Source organism: Rhinopithecus roxellana, chromosome 20 (assembly GCF_007565055.1).
Source record: "Rhinopithecus roxellana isolate Shanxi Qingling chromosome 20, ASM756505v1, whole genome shotgun sequence".
NCBI lineage: Eukaryota > Metazoa > Chordata > Mammalia > Primates > Cercopithecidae > Rhinopithecus > Rhinopithecus roxellana.
The window spans coordinates 64,634,505-64,658,043 of NC_044568.1; the positions used below are offsets into that span (position 1 = coordinate 64,634,505).

At 42.5% G+C, this 23,539-nt stretch overlaps 1 protein-coding gene across 1 annotated transcript in view; it reads right to left on the reverse strand.

Annotated features, from left to right (window-relative positions):
* The window catches only part of HYDIN (HYDIN axonemal central pair apparatus protein), a 392,140-nt gene that overhangs the window by 166,410 nt on the left and 202,191 nt on the right, over positions 1–23,539 (reverse strand). The window contains 7 exon segments of the mRNA XM_030924912.1: positions 931–1,058; positions 3,753–3,930; positions 7,213–7,350; positions 9,472–9,681; positions 9,941–10,060; positions 13,010–13,088; positions 13,813–13,932. Of these exon segments, the coding sequence (XP_030780772.1) occupies positions 931–1,058; positions 3,753–3,930; positions 7,213–7,350; positions 9,472–9,681; positions 9,941–10,060; positions 13,010–13,088; positions 13,813–13,932 (973 nt within the window).

The window sequence follows — 23,539 nt, forward strand, 5'->3', positions numbered from 1 at the left end:
TGACTCTCAAGTCACTTTCTCCAACCTCTCTCTCTCTCCGAGGTGCCCAGCAGTGGTTCTGGTTCCCTATTGGCTGCTCTTCACAGATGATACACAGTAATCTCACATTCGGTAGCCACGGGAAGCAGCTGAACTCCTTTCTCTTCCCTCCCCTCCCACCAAGACCTCGTTTCTCCTCCTGAGTTTCCTATCTCAGTCCCCTCTCCTTACCTTGTCATCCAAGCAAGACTTAGAGGTCCCCTCAACCCCAAGCCCATATCCAGTCAATGCCTAAGTCTTGACCATTCTATTTCTGGAATATTCCTTGAACCAGTTTGCCCTGTCCCCACTGTCATCACCATTGCTTACAGCACTACCATCTCTCACCTAGAATTACTCCATCAGCTTAAAAAAAATTGTAGAGATGGAGTTTCATCATGTTGCCCAGGCCGGTCTCAAATTCCTGGCCTCAGGCCATCCTTGGCTTCCCAAAGTAATGCGATTATAGGAATGAGCCACTGCACCTGGCCCTGCAACAGCTTCTAAAAAAACTGATCTCTCGAATCTACTCTCATCATCCCCAAGTTCCTGTCCCCTCAGAGCTCCGCAAGGCAGCCAGAGGGATCTCTTAAAGATGCGAAGTCGATTAGGCCACACCTCTGGTTGCCCTCAGGATGAAGTCCAAAAACCTTAATAGGTCAGTCACCTGATAGCTCACCTCCTGGGCTCATCTTGCCTCTCCTAGCTTCCTGCTTCTTTGCCTTATCTCTGTCTTTCTCCTTTCTCTACCTCAGAGACCATGTTCTTGCCCCTGGGCTTCTGCACACAGCACCCTTCTGCACATGCACCCCACATACTCTGCACACAGCGCCTTTCTGCACACACCTCCTGTGCACTCTGCACACACCGCCCTTCTGCACAGGCATCCTGCGCAGGCTGGAGCTGCCTTACCTCAGCAGGCTCATCCTCTGGCACTTCCTCAGTTATTATGTCAAAGTGATCGAGCGTTTCACATTTGTTATAGTCTTTGTCTGTGTTTTTCCTGGCTTGATTCAAGAATGTTTCATACTTTTCATTCGCTGTGCCGGGGTAGGGAGTGGGGGTTGGAAGGAGAGCAGAATCAGGAAGGTCAGAAAAATATGAATGATGTCCCAAACACAGACTCTCAGCCCCTGGTAAGGTGGGAAGGGAAGCGGACTTTTGGATACTTCGTCTGCCCTGCTTGCCCTGCTTCAGAGGGTGGGGTGATTTGAGAGTTGAATTTGTATCAGAGATCTCACTGAGTTCAACGAGATTAGGCTTTACTGAATGACTGGCTGGTTCTCCAGAACTTGAAGGCAGTAACATTCGAAGCCACTCGTAGGGTGACCCACTTGATCCTGGCTTGCTTGGGGCTTTCTTGGTTCTAGCACTTAAACCCCTACACCCTGGAGCTCTGCCAGTGCTGGACAAACCCAGACAGCCGGTCATCCTTTAAGTCACTTTTTACGTTTATTAAATCTCAATGAACAAAAAATATGTTTGGGTCAATTTGCTTTAATTAACACTAAATATGCCACGTCATCCTGAATCAGGGAGGGTAGGTAATCAGTGGAGAGATTCCCACCTGAATTTACCATTACGCCATTGCAAATTCAAATACTTTCAAAGGCAAGGTAGGAAAGTTATTTAAAATGCCTACTATAGGCCAGGTGTGGTGGCTCACGCCTATAATCCTAGCACTTTGTGAGGCTGAGGCGAGTGAACTGCCTGAGCTCAGGAGTTCAAGACAAGCCTGGGCAACATGGCAAACCCCATTTCTACAAAAAATACAAAAAATTAGCTGGGCATGGTGGTGCATGGCTGTAATCCCAGCTACTGGGGAGTCTGAGGCATGAGAATCGCTTGAGCCCTGGAGGTGGAGGTTGCAGTGAGCTGAGATCCTGCCACTGAACTCCAGCCTGGGTGACAGAGCAAGAATCTGTATAAATAAATAAATACAGCCGGGCACGGTGGCTCAAGCCTGTAATCCCAGCACTTTGGGAGGCCGAGACGGGCGGATCACGAGGTCAGGAGATCGAGACCATCCACGCTAACACGGTGAAACCCCGTCTCTACTAAAAATACAAAAACTAGCCGGGCGAGGTGGTGGGCGCCTGTAGTCCCAGCTACTCGGGAGGCTGAGGCAGGAGAATGGCGTAAACCCGGGAGGCGGAGCTTGCAGTGAGCTGAAATCTGGCCACTGCACTCCAGTCCGGGCGATAGAGCGAGACTCCAGCCTCAAAAAATAAATAAATAAATAAATAAATACATACATACATAAATGCATAAATAAAAAAATTTTTAAAAGCCTATTATAAAACAAGAGGAAATGCTGTGAATATAGTGAGCTGGAGAACAGAAGACCCAACTAATGGTGTTCAAGTTTAAATTATTTTAAAGCCCTTACTGGCCAAACCATGTCTACTGCCCTGATGAGGCCAGCTGGGTGCCCAGTTTTCAACCGTAAGGCAAAGGTTTTCCTTCCTGAAAATTATATGTGGAGCTGGAGTAACCCTCATCTGGCTGGAACTCTATATATGAGAGTGTAACATGGTTTTAGTGTTAGTGACATTTATTGTCAGGCACTGTGGCTCAACACCTGTAATCCTAGTGCTTTGGCAGGCTGAGATAGGAGGATCACCTGAGACCAGGAATTCAAGACTAGCCTGGGTAACAAAGTGAGATCCCTTCTTAAAAAAATAAAATAAAATAAATTAGCCAGGCATGGCAGTGCACACTTGTAGTCCCAGCTACTCAGGAGGCTGAGGCGGGAGGATCCCTTGAGCCTAAGAGTTAAGATTACGGTGAGCTATGATTGCACCACTGTATTTCAGCCTGGGTAACAGAGAGAGACCCTTTTTAAATAGAGACAGGGTGTTGTGTGTGTGTATATATATATACACACACACATATATACACACACACACATATATATATATTTTTCAAGTTTTCAGGGAACAGACAACTAGAATTCAGTGGATGATTATGAACAGGAGAGTTAGTGACTGCATGGAATGGGGTAAGAGGAAAGGCTGGGTGGGAGGACTTAGTCTGAAGCTTTTTAGGGAAAGTAGATTTCAAGGAGCTTGAAGAGAGATTCATAAAGAGTGAGAGGTTTCCCTGACCCATCGTCCTATAACTGACGTCAAGAACAAAGAGCCAGAGACAGTCTGTAGCTAAAAGGGCTGCTCAGCTGAGGTTTGGAATCCGCCAAGACAGAAATATTCTGGTACAAAAGGCTAGTCCTGGGGTCCAGATACAACTGGAAAATGTAAGTGGGAAGACAATTACTAAAGTCTAATTTAGACTTCACCCTGTGTAATGCCAACATAAGGGCTCAGAATCTGTGCCTGCCTTTCTGTGCAGTTTATACTTTGAGAATTCTACGCCTGGAAGCTCATTGGCTCTCACCTTCCCAGTGGTGTCTAGGAGAATGTCACAGGGAAAGGAGACTGGGGCCAGAAGGAAAGTGCATGGGAGGAGGAAAAGCCTTTGGAGGTAAATTTCCTGATCCCTCTGTCAGTAATTCAATAATGGCTAAATTGGCCACGGTTCTTCATCTGGGGCTGCCATAGACCATTTCTTATCTCGGCAAACTCAGGTCACCAATTTGGCAATTGAGGAATGACATGGAAGAGAACCACTGGGGATTTCCAAGCAAATAAAGTAAGTAGCCAGCAACCTTCCAATAAGCAAAGTTAAAATGTTTGTTCTGTCCCCCAGTGGGGAACTACTCCAGTGTGAAGCAGTACCTGTGAGGTTCCTGGGGAGATCGAGGCAGATTTGGGGAAAGATTCCCTCTCCACTCAGAGTGATATTTTCTGGGTCCAGGTGGGCGATCTGTATCTGGAAACTCCTTTTAAAGACCTCAGGAACTCCAGGAAGGTAGTAAACTTTCAATGCCTGCTCTTGATGTGAACTGATAAAGCCCTACGCAGTAGAAAGACCAGGAAAGGGAAAACGAATGTGCTACAGGCTCAACTCATTAAATTACTTAAAACAACAACGATAATGACAGAGTAAACCTAAGAAAAGAAGGAAAGGAGTAAGAGATTTAATGAAATAGAGTGCAAAGAAACAGAAGAGGTTCATACATCCAAAAACTGGTTTTTTGAAAAAAGACGAATAAAATACACAAAACTGGCAAGACTGATTAAGAAGGAGAAAAGTCACCGAAAATGTAAAAAGAAAAATGGTTCATAAATATATAGTAAAACTACATAAATCATATATGATTATGAGAAAACTTTATGTCAGTATATTAAAACATTTTTGTGAAATTAACAATTTCCTAGAAAAAAAAGAATAACGAAACTCAAAAACCCTGGAGTGATCTGTACCGTATATAGAAGCTGAAAAGTGAAGATAATTACCCTGACAAAGGAATATACGGCATTAGAAGCAAGTTCTGCCACTCCTTCAAAAAACATATAATCAATTTAGTTTACGAGCCATTCAGGAAATAGAAAAGACAGAAACGCCCATTTTTTAATTCTGATATCCAAACTGATCAAATGCAGCATGAAAAAGGAAATTTATGAACCAACGATCACTTAACAAAGGTGCAAAAATTGTAAGTAAAATGTTAGCTAAGTGAACCCAGCAATATATGTATATTTAAATGCAGATGGTAGCATATAGAGTTTTTTTGTCTTCCTTTTCCTTTCACTTTACCTAACAATATATTTTACAATTAATTCAATATTAGTACATCTAGAGCTGCTCCATCCTTTTTAGTTGCTATGTATTTTTCCATTACATAGTTTTAATATATTTTTAAAAACTAGTTTCCTACTGACAGACATTTAGTTTGTTTCTGACCTTTTGCTATTGCCATTACAGATTATATAGGAAATAATCTTATAAACACATCGTTTTGCAAACGTGGGAAAACGTATGTAGAATAAATTCTTAGAAATGAAATTTCTGGGTCAAAGTGTAATTTTGATAGATAAGGCCAAATTATTCTCCACAGAGTTGTTATCAATTTACAATAACTGCAGCAATGTAAATTCAAATGCTTTAAAAAACTTTAGAAAAGCGCAAGGAAAATATAGCAGTTATGACAAAAAGATGGAATAGAAACAAAACTCTAAGGAAATTTTAAAAATAGACAAATGAAATATGACAAAAAAATAATAGCAAGCATTTCAGTTTTGCTCATCATAAGAATGTGTTAAATATTCCTACTGAAACTTAAGGACTCTCAGAGAAGATTAAAAAACAAAATCCCAATACATATGTTTTATGAATGATAAGCCTAAAACAAAATGACATAGACTATGGGCAAATTATGTAAGGCAAAAAGAAAGCAGCAATCACAATATTAAGACCAAACAAAGCGGATTTCAAAGCAGAGCATTCAAAGGGAACAAGAAGGCAGCTGAAGGCAGACAGAACACTCAGTCCATCATGAACACTTAATAGTCATGAGATCTTCTGTGTCAACACAGAAACAAAAGCGTATAAAACAAAAAGGTGCATGTATTTGTAGAAAACAATAGAGAAATGGACAAAAGTTTTATATACCACTCTTGAGTCTTAGAAAAATTAAACAGAAAAAGATACAGAAGATTTTAATGTTACAATTATTCAGGTTAATTTAGTAGAGATTCCAGTTATGATAATCTGGATTCTATAGCCCAGGTAACATTATTTTCAAACATTTATTAGTATTAAAAATCACTTTAGGTCATTAAAATATATTAATAAATTCACTAAGTAGGAATTTAGAGGACCATATTATCTGGTCATGATTCAAAAAATCCTCAATATTAGTAACAATTTAAATAACAAAAGCAAAAATCTTAATCATTTGGAAAATAAAAAAAGAAAAATGCATTTTAAATTACACTTGTAAGTAAAACTATAATTTAAGACAACTATAATTTAGATAATGAAAATTATAATAGTTAAATATTAACATGTATAAAACACATAAAATTGACATCTACTTTTTTATCTGTAATTTTCTTAAAATATAAGGGATAAGGCCAAAGGTGTCCTTAGGCAAATGGATAGTCTTACATTTTTTCATTATTAACTAAGAAAAAAAATAAAAGTAGGCATTCAAGTCAGGAAGTTAGAGAAACAAAACACAAGAGTGAATTTGGGCTGGGTGAGATGGGGCTCATGCCTGTAATCCCAGCACTATGGGATGCGTTCAGGAGTTCAAGACCAGCCTGGGCAACATGGCAAGACCCTGTCTCTAAAATAAATAAATAAATAAATAAATAAATAAATAAATAAACACAAAAATTAGCTGGGTGTGGTGGTGCATGCCTGTGGTCCCAGCTACTTGGGTGGCTAAGGTGGGAGGACTGCTTGAGCCCAGGAGGCAGCGGTTGCAGGGAGTTGAGATCTGCACTCCAGTCTAGGCGACAGAGCCAGACCTGGTCTCAAAAAGAAAAACAAAAAAACAAAAAAACAAAAAAAGTGAATTCAAAAGATTAGCTAAGACAAATTGGGAAAAAACCAAAAGGGGAGTTGACCTAACAGATATTAAGATGTATTTTTAAAGTCATAGCAACTAAAATAGTATAGCATTAACGTAGGGACAGACAGAGCAATGAAGAATAAAGAGAGCAGCAGTAAACCCAAATATGTGAGATAATTTAGGGGAAGAACAGACTTTATCATCAAAGATGATGGTGCTCATCATCTTTGGATTTATAAGATTATGAATATATACACTTCAAAAATATTTTCCATTTTTTTTCTATAACAATTATGTGCTATTTTCATAATGAGAAAAATTCAGCAAATGTTCCTTAAAACTGGTCGATCAACATAATATGAACAGGGAACCACTTTCTCTGTTTGCTTCTGAAACCAGTTTGGCTCAGCGCAGTCTGCTGGTGTTTCATAGCTGCTGAAGTCAGTGGAGAGGAAGCCCTCGGGAATTACAAGGGCAGTGTGAAGACATCGGTGGAAATAAACTAGTCTCATTATCATGGAAAATAAATCCATGGGTTGCATTTGTCTTGTTGATTGCTATATCCCTGGTGCCTGGAAAGTGGCTACTGAGGGACTAAATATTTGTTTAATAAATGAGTGAAGTGGCTTGGATTTATTATTTTTTTTCTGCTTCTGAGAGTTCTTCAGTTTTAATAAAAAGAAAAAGTCACACTTGTAATCCTGGCCATGAATACTCACCTGCATCGGGGTAGGGCTTGTAGGTTTGAATTCGGGCCCCTCCCACTGTTTACTTACGGAGAGAGGCAGGATTAGTGGCACTCCAGGGAGAAGGTTGTCTGGAGAAGACTGGGGGTCAGTCAGAACCTTGAACTCAAAGCCAACTTTCCCCGTGTTCGTCAGCATGATTTCCCTCTCTGTGACGTGGTCAAACAGCTTGAAAGAGAAGGAGATGAGTGACTCCTTTGCCACCCACTCTTGGGACGTGGCTTTGATCGTGACAAAGGTGCAGAAACAGGCCTCATGGATAAAGGTGTGACAGATCCTGATATAAAGACTGGTCAATCTACATCTCAGCATCACAACAAATGCCTACTGGGGCACTAGACTCTGGAAACCTGGCTGTTAGTTCTTCTAAGAACCGATTTAGTTTAGGTATGACTGTGGGGCTGAGCATTTTACCTTCCTGGGTCTCAGTTTTTTCACTACAGAAATTTGTAATAGAGAATCTTAAAGTAAGATTTCTACATTAAAAACATTTGCCTTCTGGATTCTGTACTGTAAGAAAAACAAAAGATTTGAGTTTAGAATGTTCTAGAATGAATTTTTCCATTCAGATGAAGAACCATGGGTGTAACAGGCCAGTCATGTTCTTTTTCTTGGAATTTTGCTAACATAATTCACCAGCTGGGTTAGCAGGCCCAGTAACCACAAACAGGCCACTTTGGGGGTCCTTAGGAAAAGCTAGGGTGAGGACTGACTGCTTCAAAGACTATACTCAGAGATGAGCCAAAACCAAGTGCCCAAAGGACCCTGGAGACGAGGAAGGAAAGAGAATTCTATTTGGTCAGCATCATGGAGATGGTCTCAGTAGGTGCTAGGTGAATCAGATTTTAGGCACAATCTTTGATCTATAAACACACATGCATGCACACGATTCAGTAATTATACATGAAGGAGCTATGTAATGGAGATTCAATCCTCATTGAAATTTGGTAGGAGATATGGTCTCCAAGTGCATAACACAAAATCTGATTGGGAAGAGAATGTGTACTGATGGAATTGACAATTATTCCAAAACAAAAATGGGAAAGTATATTATATTATGGCAAAGATTATCATTAAGTGCCAAGGGAATGTAAAGTAAAAGATAACTGTGGAAGGAGCTGAGCTGGGTCTTATGGGATATAGAGGTTTGGGCTTGGTAGAGTGGAGGATGGGAAAGAAAAGGTAAGAGAAAGTGTAACCTCATGAAAGGCTGGGGTGCACTGGGGCCAGTGGATAGACCAGCTTGGCCACAATGAAATGTATGGACTATAATAGGGAATTATGGGAAGTAAAACTTACAGTGTAAAGATCACCAGTTAATAGAGAGGCTTAGGATAGCCTCACCCAGGTGGAGGAATGGGCTCTGACCCAAAGGAACTCATGACAATGGACAGCCAACTCTGACCCAGCACAGCACTGACCAGACGCTTTAAGTAATGACAACTCCTGGTGGGATAGGCCTGCTACTCCATTCCCACCTTATAGATGAGGGACACTGAGGCTTGGAGAGGTGATGTGCCCAAGGTCATGCAGTCAGGAGGAAGTAAAACTGGAATCCGAAGAGGAAGTAAAACCAGAATACGAAGAGGAAGTGAAACCGGAATACGAAGAGGAAGTGAAACCGGAATACGAAACCATGCTCTTTGGTCAATATCACCTTGCTTTGCCAAATGCTGCTGGGCTTAATGGGTCAGGGACTGATGGGATGACAACACCGTTTTGGAAAATGTCGCTGGACTTACTGAATCAGAATCTGCACTTGAACAAGACTCCCAGGTGATTCATAGGCACATTACAGTGTGGGAGGAACTGCTGTAATAATTTAGGCATGGCTTGATGAGACCCTGCGATGTGATATCAGTGGCAATGGGAAGAGAAAACTGACTCAGAGAGGGACGCTGGTGATGAGTCAGCAAATCCTGGATGCTTAGAAGGATGTGGAGAGGTGAAGGAGAGAGTGCAGAGGAAAAGCCTTGGAGATTGTGAACCCAAGTGTGGAGAAAATGGTAGTGCTATTGAAAGAAATGCAGAAGTTGGAACAGGCTCCTGGGTTGCAAGTGAAGAAGTGACCTTGAGCATCTAACATGCTCAGTTTCACGAGATGATAAGAAAAGCAAATGCAAGTATCTGGCAAACAGTTGGCAGCAGAAGGATGGTCAGGGTTAGGGAGGCAGATGGGAGATCAAGGACAGGGGTGATGGCAAGACTACGATGACTGGGGTTCAGGAGAGATTTGTTTAAGATGCTTAAGGCAAAACCAGAAAATCTCCACCCGATGGTTTGCAATACCTGTAATCCATAGTGAATATCCTTGGTGTCAAAGGAATAGTTGACCAGGGACGCCTCTCCCTTTAGTGTTATTTCGTAGGTGGGTCCTTCTTCTACTTCACACAGAGCTTTAGCTTGTGCAATGATGTTAGCGTGTCCATAGAAGGTGAATGACATTTGGTGGCTACTGTGTGGCTGCAACACTCCAAACAGGGGCAAAATATCAAACACCTGCAGGGAAAGTCATTCTATAAGAGAGCAGCTGATGGGATGAATGCCTGCCAAGGGTAAGTGAAAGTTATGTCAATTTACACATTAATTCCAATCTTTAACTCATTTGATAGAAGGTAGCCCGGCACCCTGAAAACACACAATGGTAACGATGGTAACAGTGCTCTGGTGAGATTTAAGTTTCTAATGTGGGGCAGGTGCTCAGTTAGAAAGAAAAGTTAGTGCCTGCTAAGGTCAGGATTCACACTGTGTCACTTACTTCTTCTATCCCGATGGAAAGCATCTCATTCTGTTCACAGGTCTGTAGGGATTCCTGATCCTCCACCTGGCTCTGGCTTGAGTATATTCTTTCTATTTCAGCAGAGCTAATTTTTATTTCCTAGAAATTAAAGATGTGAGGAAAAGCTGGCAAGCATTCAAAATGGATCATCAATTGACAGAAAAATAAAGTATGTTGTATACGATTATAAAAATAGTACATTTTTTTCCCAGGGAGATAATTGAGCAAGTGACTATAATGTACATACAAGGATGTTTATGGCAGCATTATTTATAACAGCAAAACTTTGGAAGACAACTCGGTGCCCATCAATAGGCGGTCACTTTAAATGAAGTGTGTGTGGTACGTCTATCTATGAAGGATAATGCATGTATATTTATGGATGCGAATGATATGCACAATATATTATTGAGTGACAACAGTTCCATTCATGTGAAATTACATATGCCTCATGTGTCTGAAGATGTGTGTGTGTAAATTCCTTCAGAGATTTGCATAGGCAAATAGAAATATCTGGGAAGTTGTTTGCTAAGAATTTCATTAGAATTTTTCTCAGTGGGGTAGAAAGAAGATAGGAATTTTGAGGATGTTTGCTTTAATTTTTCTGTATTCTTGAGTTTATATGTATACATACGTACATATATTTGTACACATATAGTTTAGTTTTGAGACTAGGTGTCTGTCACTGTCACCCAGGCTGGAGTGCAGTGGCACAATCAGAGCTCACTGCAGCCTTGAATGCCTGGGCTCAAGTGATCTTCCCACCTCAGCCTCCCTAAAGTAGCTAGGACTGCAGGCGTGTACCACCACACCCTGGGGTCTCGTGATATTGCCCAGGCTGGTCTTGAACTCCTGGCTTCAAGCCATCCTCCTGCCTTGGGTCCCAAAGTACTGGGGTTACAGGCATGAACCACTGTTTCTGGCCTATTCTTGAGTTTTCTATGACAAGCATCTTTGAAAATAGAAAAAGAAGAATTAACATTTAAAAGACAAATGTTTTACATACTCACACATACTCATTCTAAAAAAATTTTAAAATACAGAAAGCTCCAAGGAAAGAAAGAAAAATCCATCTCAGGTTATACTGTAGATAAATATTATTATATATTATATATGTATATAAAATATATATTATATAGGTATATATGTATATATAAAATATATTATAAATATATATGTATATATACACTGTGTATTATGTGTGCATATATATTTGTATTCTGATTTTTCAGTTGACCTAATATGAGTGCCATCTTTCCATATGACTGATCATTCTTCACAAACATCACTTAAAGTATTTTAGAAAGTTGATTGTACACGATACAAATTTAAAATATTCAAAAGAATATATGGTAAAAAATAAAAAAAAAAGACTCCTACCCCTACAGTTCTCCGGTTCCCCCCTCCTAAGGTACCCACTGTCCAGTTTCCTATATGTTCAATTAGTTATTCCTCTTCATTCAGCTGATATTTACTGGGGACTTACTTAGAACCAGTTCTATATCCTGAGTATATGACAGTGAACAAAACAGAAAAAAATTCCTGCCCTCATGAAGATTAAATTCCAGAGATATTCCAAGCACAAGCAAAGATACCTATGTAACTGTTTGAGAGGTAACACAGTAGCTAAGAGTAAGCCAGATGGTCAAGTCTTCTAGCTCCATGGCTTGATGGACATGTCCCTGCATTGGTAAAATGGGGAAAGATGGTGGTACCCACCTCACAGGGATGCTGGGAGAAGTAAAAGAGTTAATGTAAAAAACTGCTTTATGGCTATAATCCCAGGACTTTGGGAGGCTGAGGCAGGTGGATTGCCTGAGCTCAGATGTTCAAGACCACCCCAGGCAACATGGTGAAACCCTGTCTCTACTGAAATACAAAAATTAGCCAGGCATGGTGGCAGGTGCCTGTAATCCCAGCTATTCGGGAGGCTGAAGCACGAGAATCGCTTGAACCCAGGAGGCAGAGGTTGCAGTGAGCCAAGATGGTGCCACTTCACTCTGGCCTGGGCAACAGAGTGAGACTCTGTCTCAAAAAAACCACAAAAAACAAACAACAACAACAACAACAACAACAAAAACAAACAAAAAAACCAAAGCTTATATCAGTGCTCAATAAGTGTTGGTTGCTTTAATAGACATTTTTCTTCATACAAATGGCAGCACACAATGTACTTTGTTTTGTTTTGTACTGAGTATTTTTCCTTAATATATCAGAGATTGTGCCAAATTAGTATGTAGAGAACTTTCTCATTTTTTAAAAAGAATTTCATAGTATTGCCTTGTGCAGATGTAATTTAGTTTATTCAGATGGTCTCCTATTGGTGAAATTAAGTTGTTTCCAATATTTCTTGCTTTTACAAACAAAGCTGCAGCGTACAACGATGGTTACATGCTTTATGCAAATGCGGAGGTGTATCTGGAGGATAATTTCTAGAAGGGGGACAATGCATTTTAAATTTTGATATACTTGCCAAGTTGTATGTTATAGAGGTTATGCCAATTCATATTCCTACCCACACCGTAGGAAAATCCCGCTCAACACTATTTTAAAAGATTGCATCACATCATGGACATAAAGCAATTTATCTTTCATTATTTTTTTCATTTTTTTCTATTTCTAAATGTTGTAACAAGCATCTTTGTATGCACGTCTTTGTATCTCCAATAGTTTGCTTAGGTCATCATTCTAGAAGGAGAATTTAAGGGTATTAATTTTTAAGCTCCCTCTGTTTTTGCTACAGAATTATTAAGAAAATATTTTCCCTTTAGTATCCTCTATCTAGGGTGTAGGAACATCACAGGATCACCAAGGTTTAGGGATAACTGGCTTTTCCATTGTAGAGAAGATATATGTGCTGAGGTGTCCTGGGCTCTCACTGAGTATTGGCTCTGGGGTGTTTGGCTGGGAAGAAATGTGGGTAAAGCTATACGGCTTTGTCTCAACTAAACGCAAGCATTGCACTGGCCACTCCGCTCCTGGTTCTGCCTTTGTTTTATGGGAAGGACCCTTGACCTGCCTACCCTCCCCAGGGAAAGGACACCGTACATCTGAGATCACACTGGATGCTTTCGTTTTTCTTGGTTCTTTTTCTTCAGGCCTGGCATCTTCATCCACAAGGATAGTCCTGAGAAGTTTAATGAGATGCAGAGATTCACTCATTGGGCCGTCATCACTACAGTCTCAGGTGCATAACTGCCCTGTATTCCTCTTCTCCCTCTACCACACCCCCAAACGTAAGGGGGCTTCTCAATCAAGGGACACCTTTCTCAAGAGGTCAGCTGGTCAGGGCTCTGCTGCCCTATGCCCCCAAACATGTGGTCTAGGCCACTGAACTTGTCAATTTTTCACGGGGCTCAACCCTTCTTTACTGGCCCATCAAGCCCATGTCCAACTTACAAAAAGTCCTAGGAAGCTCTAGCAATTCTTCAGACAATGTGGGTGCCCTATGTGCTTAATGTTGTTTCCCTATTTATTGGAGCATTTTATTGTGAGGATATAATGTTTGGTGAATTGTTATGTCCTTTCCTGCTTGCTACCCTGGACCCAGTCCTGGCTGTAGATCTTGGACATATGTAGACCTTGGACAATATGATAGAAAGGGCTCAGTCCCCCAGGACTCATGATGGTACCCCCTCCCTATCCTGTATGTTTAGTCTGGGGCCTACACATAGAAGACACTTATTAAACTGTTGACTGGGGACTGGATGAATGAACCAATGAGGGATGAATATTGAGAATGTAAGACCATGAAAAGAAAAGAAAAGCTACTACAAGAAATCCATGTTGGCTTTGCATTTGCACTTACTTAACAAAATCATTTAAATCCATCTCGGGGCATCTGCACTTACTTAAAATCATTTAAATCCATGTCGGGGATTGCTGGTGAGCTGGCAGTCTCTGAGGTTGCTGGGATGGACTCCATCTGGGCCAGTGGGGCACTGTAGGGCTTCTTTGGCAACGTCACAAACCTACCAAGGCATGGGACAGGAAATGGGGGGAGACAGGAGACATCAGTTTTTGAAAATCAGTGCTCAGTGGGCTCTCAGTTTCTAAGGCCAAACTCCAAATCCCAGACCAGGCAGGTCTAGCAGGGACCACCTTATACCCTCCCTTGAACTTGCCTTCTTCAAATCTCAGCTAAGGTTTCACTTGCTCTTAAAAAGTTTTCTGACTACCAGTCTCGGGCCAATTTCTTTCCTCTGAGTATCCACAGCCCCCTAGGCTTCCCCTTTCACACTTACTTTTACCATCCCTGCTAGATGTGGACTCGCTGATGACTGGTATCCAATATGGTGTCTAATCCAGAGCCTGGCCTGGAGTAAGTAGTCGGCATGGTCTTGAATGAATGAACCACTAGGGATCCTGCTCCCAGATCACCAGAAAGCAGGGCTAAGACTCAGCTGAGGCCTGGGAAGCACTCTCTGTTAGGGGCCTGGAAGTGCAGGCTTGGGTTTCTTACATGACCTTGCCTCCTAAATGTGACCTCAGTGCCTTGCTCGCCACACCCTAGTCCTGGTCCCACCACTAAGCTGTGCTGTCACATGAGTTCTCTGAGCAGAGGAACCCAGGGAAAAAGAAGCAACTGTACTGGCTGGTGCTGAAGCCCATATGTCCAGGTTCCAGTGATTAAAAGGTCTTTGGATGTCACAAAGGCCAAGGTGGTGGGGTCACCCCCATTCTTCCTGTTTCTCCTTGGTACGTGGCTTTTTCTGGACCCATCTCTGCCCCTCCCCAACCTATCTCAAGCCCTTGATGTTAATTTCAATCCATTTCACTTATATATTCATTCTGGCCCCATCTGTACTCAGAGGCTCAGCACAAATGTCATCTACTATGTGAAGCTTTCACCACTGGCCCATCTCCCTCCCTTGGAAGCTTCACAGCATTTCAGCTGCACTTCTTTTAGGACCCTGTCCACTCTAACCACATCCTAGAGTATCATTTCCTAAATTTCAGGCATCCCACTACCATCCTCGTGATTTGTAAGCACATAGTTTGATGAGTTTTATACACATCTGTGGAACTATCACCACATTAATACACAGAATGTTTCCATCATCCTAAAAAGTTGCCTTGTGCAAACACTCATCTGCTTAATATCACTAGAGATTAATTTGCCTGCACTTTCATAGAAATGGAATTGGAAATATGTACAAATTTGTGTCTGACTTCCTCTGTTTGGCGTGATGTTTTTGAGATTCGTCCATGTTGCTGCATGTAGCAGTGAACTGTTCTTTTTTTTTTTTGGAGCAGTATTCCATAGTGTGGATGTTTTCCCACCTTCTTGTTGATGGACACCTCGACTATTTCTAGCTTGTAGATGCTATGAATCAAGTTGCTATGAACATCTGTGTAAAAGTCTTTTTGTAGACATATGTTTTCATTCTTCTTGGGTAAACTCCTTGGAAGCGAATTGCTGGGTTGTATGGTATATGTATGTTTAACATTACAGGAAACTGCCAACCAGTTTTCCAAAGTTGTTGTACCACTTTACACTACCACCTGCATTGTATGAGAGTTCCAGTTGGTCTGCATTCTCATCCACACTTGGTATTTAGTCTTTTACATTTTACCCATTCAAATGAGCATATGGTGATATCACATTGTGGGGTTCATTAATAGGCTATGTCACTACTATAAATAAAAACACAGTATTATCTCTCATATTTAGAAAAATCAACACAACAGAAAAAAATCAATGTAATTATTTTCTTGCCTGGTGAAGGCTCTGAGCTGAGCTCTGGTTGCTCTTTTTAGGAAGGGAAAACACTGGGCCGGCATGATCTTGGCTGGGCTTATTACTGTATGGAAGAAGGATCCACGGTGTCTCCTCTTTACAGGCCCTATTGCACAGGGTCTCATACATAGAGCCCAAACTCAACAGATGTTTGATTGATTGAATGGATGGATGGATATGTGGACTGTTGAATGAGAACAGTTGAATAGCATGGAGCATTCACTATGCAGAATAGTCAGCATCTGACTATCCTGCACCCTCTCTGCCAACCTGGGATAAAGAGTGGGGATGGGAAAGCATGGAGAAGTCACAGAGTATGGAAAAACTCTTTTCATTTTTGGCCTGAGCTTCCATTTGACTTGTTCCAGGCCAGATGTCTCTAGCTGACTTTACCTCTGGCTGAAACCACTCCATTAGGGGCAGAGAACACATGTTGGGCTGGGTGCTAAAAAATCTCCTGGGAAGGTCGTTAAAATAAAGATTCCTGAACCTCGTCCTCCGACAGATTACAATTCAGCAGGTCTCAGGAGTCAGATTTTTAGCAGTCTTCCCAGGCAATTCTAATGGGCAGCCAGATTTAGGAGCTGCCATGGGTAGGAATGGCAACATGACAGCTGAGGATGGAGCTGATAATTAATATGGGGCTATCACTGCAGCCTTAACAGCTCGGGACAGTGAAAATCAGCCAAGGACAATTCTGAACACTTATTAAATCACCCCAGGTCAGAAGAGACGCCTGGGGAGGCTTTGCCGGCTCGCTGCCCCACATAATAGCACTCTCCCATCTAGCCTTTGCACCCCTGTGAGATGTTGTGCTGCATAAAGAGAAAGCACATGGGAATTTCTGTAAAGGAAAAATACGAAGCTGTAGAGGGTCTTCATACCTGAGGAAAAACAACACCTCAGTGGACAATGCTGCCTGGACAACTGGGAAGTGAGAGGTCTCTGTGGAAATCAACAGAGGAAGGCAGAGCAGCCCTCTCTGCTCGCCACCTGAGCCACAGGAGACAGTGAAACATTTACCGTAATGAGGGCTTTAAGTTATTAAAACTGGAAAACCTGCTCCAAAATATTGAAATAGAATGTTGGTAGAGGTTTTTGGATCAGATTTCCTTTTACCCTCAGGAACAGACGATTCCTTTCCTGGTATGCTGACTCTAACAGGAGTAGATTCAGTTATTTTTAAAAGAGAGTGCATAGCAAACAGGAACAATCGATACTGCTCCAATTCCAGAGCTCCTCGTATCGGAATCACGGGAGAAGCCAGGAGAGAAATGCCCCCTGTAGCTGCCAGAGAATCACATGCACGTCAGACACCCGCTGATCAGCAGCACTGGCTTTAGGGGCAGTGGCTTCCCTCCTCATGGTTTATTTTCAACTCTGGGGGAAAGATCACCACAATCTTTTGTGCTGCAAAGTTAAAAAAAAAAAAACAAAACCCACCATACTTTTTTCCTGTTCTTTCTTCACTGGAAGCAGTGTGGTGCTAAAATAAAACCCTAATGAACAAGCTTGTATTTCAGTTGATGTTCTGTGTTGCAGCTTCCATGATCTTTGCAGATGGGATGGTGGATGCTGGACACCCATTGAGGTCTGTGCAGTGCAGTCTTGTGGGAAAAGGTGGTGGGGGTGGGCAGCCCTGCAGGAGACTCAATGACTTCTAATTCATTGATTCATTAGACTTGGCTTCTGGGAGTGTCCACTACAGAGGATGAAATTAGCCACTGGCTAGACAAGAAGGGCCTGCATATGCCGTTTAATACTTTTTAAAAACTGATGACTGCAGCAGGTGCTGCAGGTGCACTTTATTAGGGTGATGCACCCAGGTGCTGTGTGTGTGGCTGTACCTTCCTCTGGAGCATTGCCCTGGCCTGTTGGGAGATGCCTCACCCACCCTGAGCTGCCTTCCCTCTCATTAGGGTATGACTTACAGGAAGGAGTGACTGCTAGGGGTGGCGAGTATGAGAGCCCAGCCTCCTTGTCTCTGAGTGGGACAAACTGTGATGTAATTTACACTCCACAGCTCCCCATGGGATCAGGCAGAGGTTAGACTTCTGAAATCACATCTTCCTCTAGTTTTCCTCCAGCCCTATCTTGCTTCCCTTAATTTCTTATAGTTTCTCCTGAGAGCCCTCCCTCAATAAATCACCTCAAGAACTACATTCTCGGGCTCTCCTTCTAGGGAATCCACTATAGTGTTGTAGGATTCCAAAGATGAGAAACCCAACCCTTGCTTCAAGGAGCTAAGAGGCCAGTGGATCAGAGTCAGAGCCACAGGAATGGCTGTGCTTTAGGGTACAAATTCTCCAGCAGGGAGCCAGGCAGTGCACAAGGGTTCCAAGCAAGGCTGTGGGGTCAGAGGGCTTGGGTTTGAATTCCAGCTTCCCCACTTGTGCACTATGGGCCTGGGGGCTGTGTTAGTAAGAGAACCCTCTGCATCTGATTGCGGTGAGCTGTAGTTCATGTAAGGAGCCCCGTGGAAGCTGGGTCATAGCAAATGTCCAGTAAGTGTGAGCCGCTCTTGTGTGGGGCTGGTGAGGATTATCATCATTTTTGGAATTCAAACAAGGGAGATGCTAACTTGTCTTGGAGGCATACGGAAGTCTTCATGGAGGAGGATATGGTCTAACTATGCCTGAAAGAAAGAATGGTTCTTTTCAAGTGAAGAGTGGAAGGAACATTTAGGCTGAGGGAAAGGTGCCTGCAAAGCAGCGGTCCCTAACTTTTTGGCACCAGGGATTGGTTTCACGGAAGACAATTTTTTCCATGGATGGGTGTGGGTGGTGGGGGGGATGGCTTCAGGATGATTCAAGCACATTATATTTACTGTGCACTTTACCTCTATTATTATTACATCATAATATATGACGAAACAATTATATAACTCACCATCATGTAGAATCAGTGGGAGCCCTGAGCTTATTTTCCTACAACTAGACAGTCCCATCAGGGGGTGATGGGAGACAGTGACAGATCATCAGGAATTAGATCCTCGTAAGGAGCATGCAACTACGATCCCTTACATGTGCAGTTCACAATAGGGTCTGTGCTCCTGTGAGAATCGAATGCCGCTGCATTGACAGGAGACGGAGTTCAGGTGGTAATGTGAGTGGTGGGGAGTGGCTGTAAATACAGATGAAGCTTCGCTTGCTCACCTGCCGCTCACCTTCTGCCGTGTGGCCCAGTTCTTAACAGGCCACAAACTGGTGCTGTCATGTGGGGGGTTGAGAACCCCTGCTGCAAAGGAAATAGGATGGAGAGAATGTGGATTCCCCAGGGACAGGGAAGAAGTCTGTTGTGGGCGCAGCGTATGTGTAGGTGCCAAATGGAAGCAGGTGATGATGATGACAATGATGATGAAGAATACAGAAGCAATGAGGTGGGGTCAGTGATGGTCGGCACTGGGGTCAGGCATGACAAGAAGGGAGATAGTAGCCATGGAGAGGGGGAGGGGCTGATGCCCCAACTGCCACTGCAGGCTGGCACTGACCCCAGCAGTCACTTTGATTGCTCTTATGCACCTCTTCCTCTTGGCATTGAGCAGTTAACATCTACCTAACCTTTCAGCATTAGCTTAGATGTTACTTTCACTGGAACATCTTCCCTGACCCCCAAGTCCAGGTTCAGGGGTCATCTCCATGCTTCTACACCCCACATTGTAATTGACTCATCAGCAGGGGCAGGAGCCACGTCTGCCTCTCTCCCCACGGTCTCCAGCACTGGGCAGCACACCAAGCTTAGAGTCAAGCCTGACATTTGTTGAATGAAGTTCTAGTCAGGAGTACTGCAGTTAACTCCCTGTAGTAAAAAGGGTTATACAGATCTTGTTTTGTTCAAATGTTGTATCAGATGGTCTACTATTTGTGAAAAAGTAATCCCTCCAATTCCTGTAAGCACAACTGTTTGTAATACAACTTTGCTTCTCCTCCCATCAACAGATGGATTCTATTTTCTTCAGGCCTTGCATCTGGGCTTGGCTTGACTTCCTTGGCCAATGAGGCATTCGAAAATGTGATGCAAACGGCAACTTGAAAACCACCTAGCCAATTCACAGATTCATGAGAACTAATACACATTTTCTGTTTAGACAATTATGTTTCGAGTATCTTGTTGTGTGACGAAAGCTAACATATACAGATTGGTTTTATTCTCCCTAGCACAGTGCCCTGCACAATTACCCTCAATAAACAATTACAGAATGAACAAGTGGAATGAAAACATTTCAAGTATGGAAAGAAAATGTCAATATTCTTAGCCACACAGGCTGGTCATCATCCTTATATATCACTGGTATCAAAATGAGAAAGTGATCCACAGTAGCCACTGGTGCCTTGCACGGTTAGAGGTCCAGTTTTGAGAGTATCCAGCACTCTGAAGGTCTGAATGTGAGCTAGTGGCCTCTGTGAATTAATTTCATTGCTGAGATTATTTTCTCCTGCAGTTCCAATCTCATATTTCCATTGTTCCTAATTTATAATCTGGTGCAAACCACGCATCTTTACTTATCAGATCTTATCAGGTGGCTTCCCAAATTCCTATTCTTGCTCTCAGCTATCTGACTTTGCTTCTCTCATTTTGTAAACCCCCTGATCCCTTTCCTTCCTTCCTTCCTTCCTTCCTTCCTTCCTTCCTTCCTTCCTTCCTTCCTTCCTTCTTTCCCTCCCTCCCTTCCTCCCTCCCTCCTCCCTCCCTTCCTTCTTCTGTCTCTACACATTGCAAATCTGCTCCAGATTAGGCAAGCCCCTGACTGCTGTTTCTAAAGGGAGCAGATTATAATATTGCTTTAAATTATATTAAAAGTGAGCATATTTCTAAGCCCCTCTTGGTGCAAACACAAAGTCCCTGCCATGTTTCCATATTTATTGTCTGGATTTGTGGTCCTACACTTGCTGATCCTCCTACATTGGGAAGCAAATGACAGATGGAAACAGATGGGCTGGCCCAGTGCCTTCCCTACCAGCACGGTCTAGCTCTGCCACGTGAGAAAGGGAAGCCAACTAAAGACATGTCTCTATTATGGAAAGAAGCCCCCCATCCCCCAGCCCTCTGATGTTATTATACCACAGAATACTTCCAACTGGCCACGTGTGCTAAGGTGGAAACTGACGAGAGATTGCTGAGAGGCTGAAACTCAAGTTACTCAGAGCTTAGGAGATGAAAATCATCTTTTTAAAAGGTTCTCAAAAGGAGTTGCAATTGGAGCCTCTAGAACGGTGGTTCTCAGTGTTGGCTGGCCATTGGGATCCTTCATGGACCCTTAAGAAAGACTGAAGCCTGCATCCCAACCAAAGAGATTCTGATTTACTTGGCTTCAATCTATTTGAAACTTCCCAAGGTGATTCCAATGTGCATTCATGGCTGAGAACCACTGACCTAGAAGATGGTAGTGAGAAGGTCATGAAGAAAATAGTGGTAAAGCAACTGTATCAAGTAAGAGCCCCAATTAAGTAACTGCAGCTGACCTTATTCATCACTATTCCCTACCAGGAACTATGAAGCACTTGATATGCACTGCCTAATTTAATCTTCACAACAGCTTGAGGAGGAAACCACTATGATTATCCTGTCTTCAGATGACAAAACCGAGGCTCAGAGGACAGGTCAGTGGCTGCATCCGACCCACACCAAAGCTCATGCTCTTAGTGACTTTGCTGGAGAGTCCAGCCAATCCACAGGTGAGGGCTTCTCCTGGGTCCCGTCATGTCAGCCATACCCAGGACAGTGACTCCCAAAGCAGGTCTTTTCATTCCAAAAGTAATTGGAACCCATAACACAAGGAATATACAATGTGTCGTCTAGAATCTTTGAAAGCAGAGGAACCCATCCTGATTGGAATCTGAATGAGAAAGAGCAAGACACCATTGACCTTGCCCTTGAAGTAACTTTGCAGAAACAGTTTCGCTGTTAGGTGAGTAGTGGAGGAATGTGCCCAGAATCTACCTTGAAGCGCTCTAGTCTAGAGAGATTTCTGTGTAAAAACGCCACTTCTATAAAGCTCCAGAAGGTGTCCCCACTGCTACATGATCTTAGAAAGGCTGCCAAACAGGTAGGCTGTGAAATCTCCCTTATAATCAGCTTCAAAGCTCTTCAGGAATACTTTCAAAACAGGATGGTTTTTAAAGTCAATTTCTTTTAATGTCTAGCTTTCAGTAGATGTAGCTAGCTTTGGGAGGATTTTAATTAATATGAAGATGTAGAACCTTTTAAAAAGATGATTTTCATCTCCTAAGCTCTGAGTAACTTGAGTTTCAGCCTCTCAGCAATCTCTCGTCAAATGAGCCTTTTTTACGAACATCACTCCATGAACCAAGCGGACACAACCCTGACTTAGGTTCAGATATGCACTGATAGCTTCCGCTGATTTCATTAGAAGCTGGCTTAGCTCACACTGAATCTCTGGAGGGCTGATGCCTTCCACTGATATTGGAAACATTGGGAAAATGTCTTAAAAAGAATGAAGCTATAACAAGGTGACTAGAGTTCTACAATAACACAAAAGCAGGACAAGAAGTTTTATAACACTCACAATTGAAATGAAAAACAGTCCAATTCAGTTATCTATGGGGTAATGGATATGGTAACTCAGGAAATGAGACTAAGCTGAATTGCAAATAGAAGCAGACTGTATGGGCCCTAACATGGAGATAGCTTTTAAGTTAAATATAAAGAGAGCTAAAGGCCTAACCTGCTCCTTAAGTTTCCCTGTGCTTGGCCCTGGGTCACTTGCAGGTTGACTACAAAGGCAGGAAACTTGTCTCTGGAAGCTCAGATTTCAGAGATGGCAGACAGCCCTCTCATTAGCCTCAGTGGGTAATCTGACCGCCCCCCACCGGTCAGATAAATTAGCTGACCCATCGCAGCAGAAGAGGAGATTCTAGATGAACAGGCTATAGGAGGCCTGGATGATGAAGGCCCTGGGAAGGTTCTGGGGACACCAGAGATGGAGTGTAAAGTGGTCTACTGCTCTCAGGGGACTTCAAATTTACTAACAGTATCCTACTTGTAATGGGGATCATGAGGCACGGACACTGATTTATGCTTCTCAAACTATGTATCTACGTTACAAACACTTTTGCACATACAATGTAGTTTCATAATAATAAAATCATTGCTGACTTTCTGCAGGGGCAGTTTCAGTCAAGTGAGGAGGCCAAAAGTCAGTTTAAATTGGGTTGGGGAATGAATGGAGGCAACCAGGGTACTCTGTTTTTTTCCATTCCCTGGTAGAGAGTTGGTGATTAATGCAAGAGGATTAAGAGACGGGTTTTCTAAGATGTGAAGCACTTGTACTGTAGGCAAAGGAATAGGAAGCTTGAAGATACTGAGAGTGTGAGGAGATTATTGCTAGAGAGGAGAACAGACAGAAAGCTTGGCCTGGAAAGGCAACAGATGCTTTTTTTCTGTACAGTCACTCTCTGCATCCGTGGGTCCCGCATCCAATGATTTAACCAACCAGGAATCAAAAACTTCTGAGAAACGAAAAACGATAAAACCCAACAACATAACAATAATAATAATAAAAAAAAAACCCAACACATAAAAAACCAATACAATACTGTAAGTATTTACATAGATTTACATGAGCTATTATGGGTAATCTAGAGAGGATTTAGAGTATACAGGAGGGTGTTGGAAGGCTATAGACAAATAAAACACCATTTTATACAAGGGACTTGAGCATCTGTGGATTTTGGTATTCTCAAGGGCTCCAACCTTCAGTGGATACCTGAGAGACAACTGTAGATTTAAAAACATTCATGTATTTCTAAAAAGCGAAGGGCTCATCTTCCTCTTGGGTCAGAGGGAAGGAAATGGGGTGGTGAAAGCAACATCCTTAA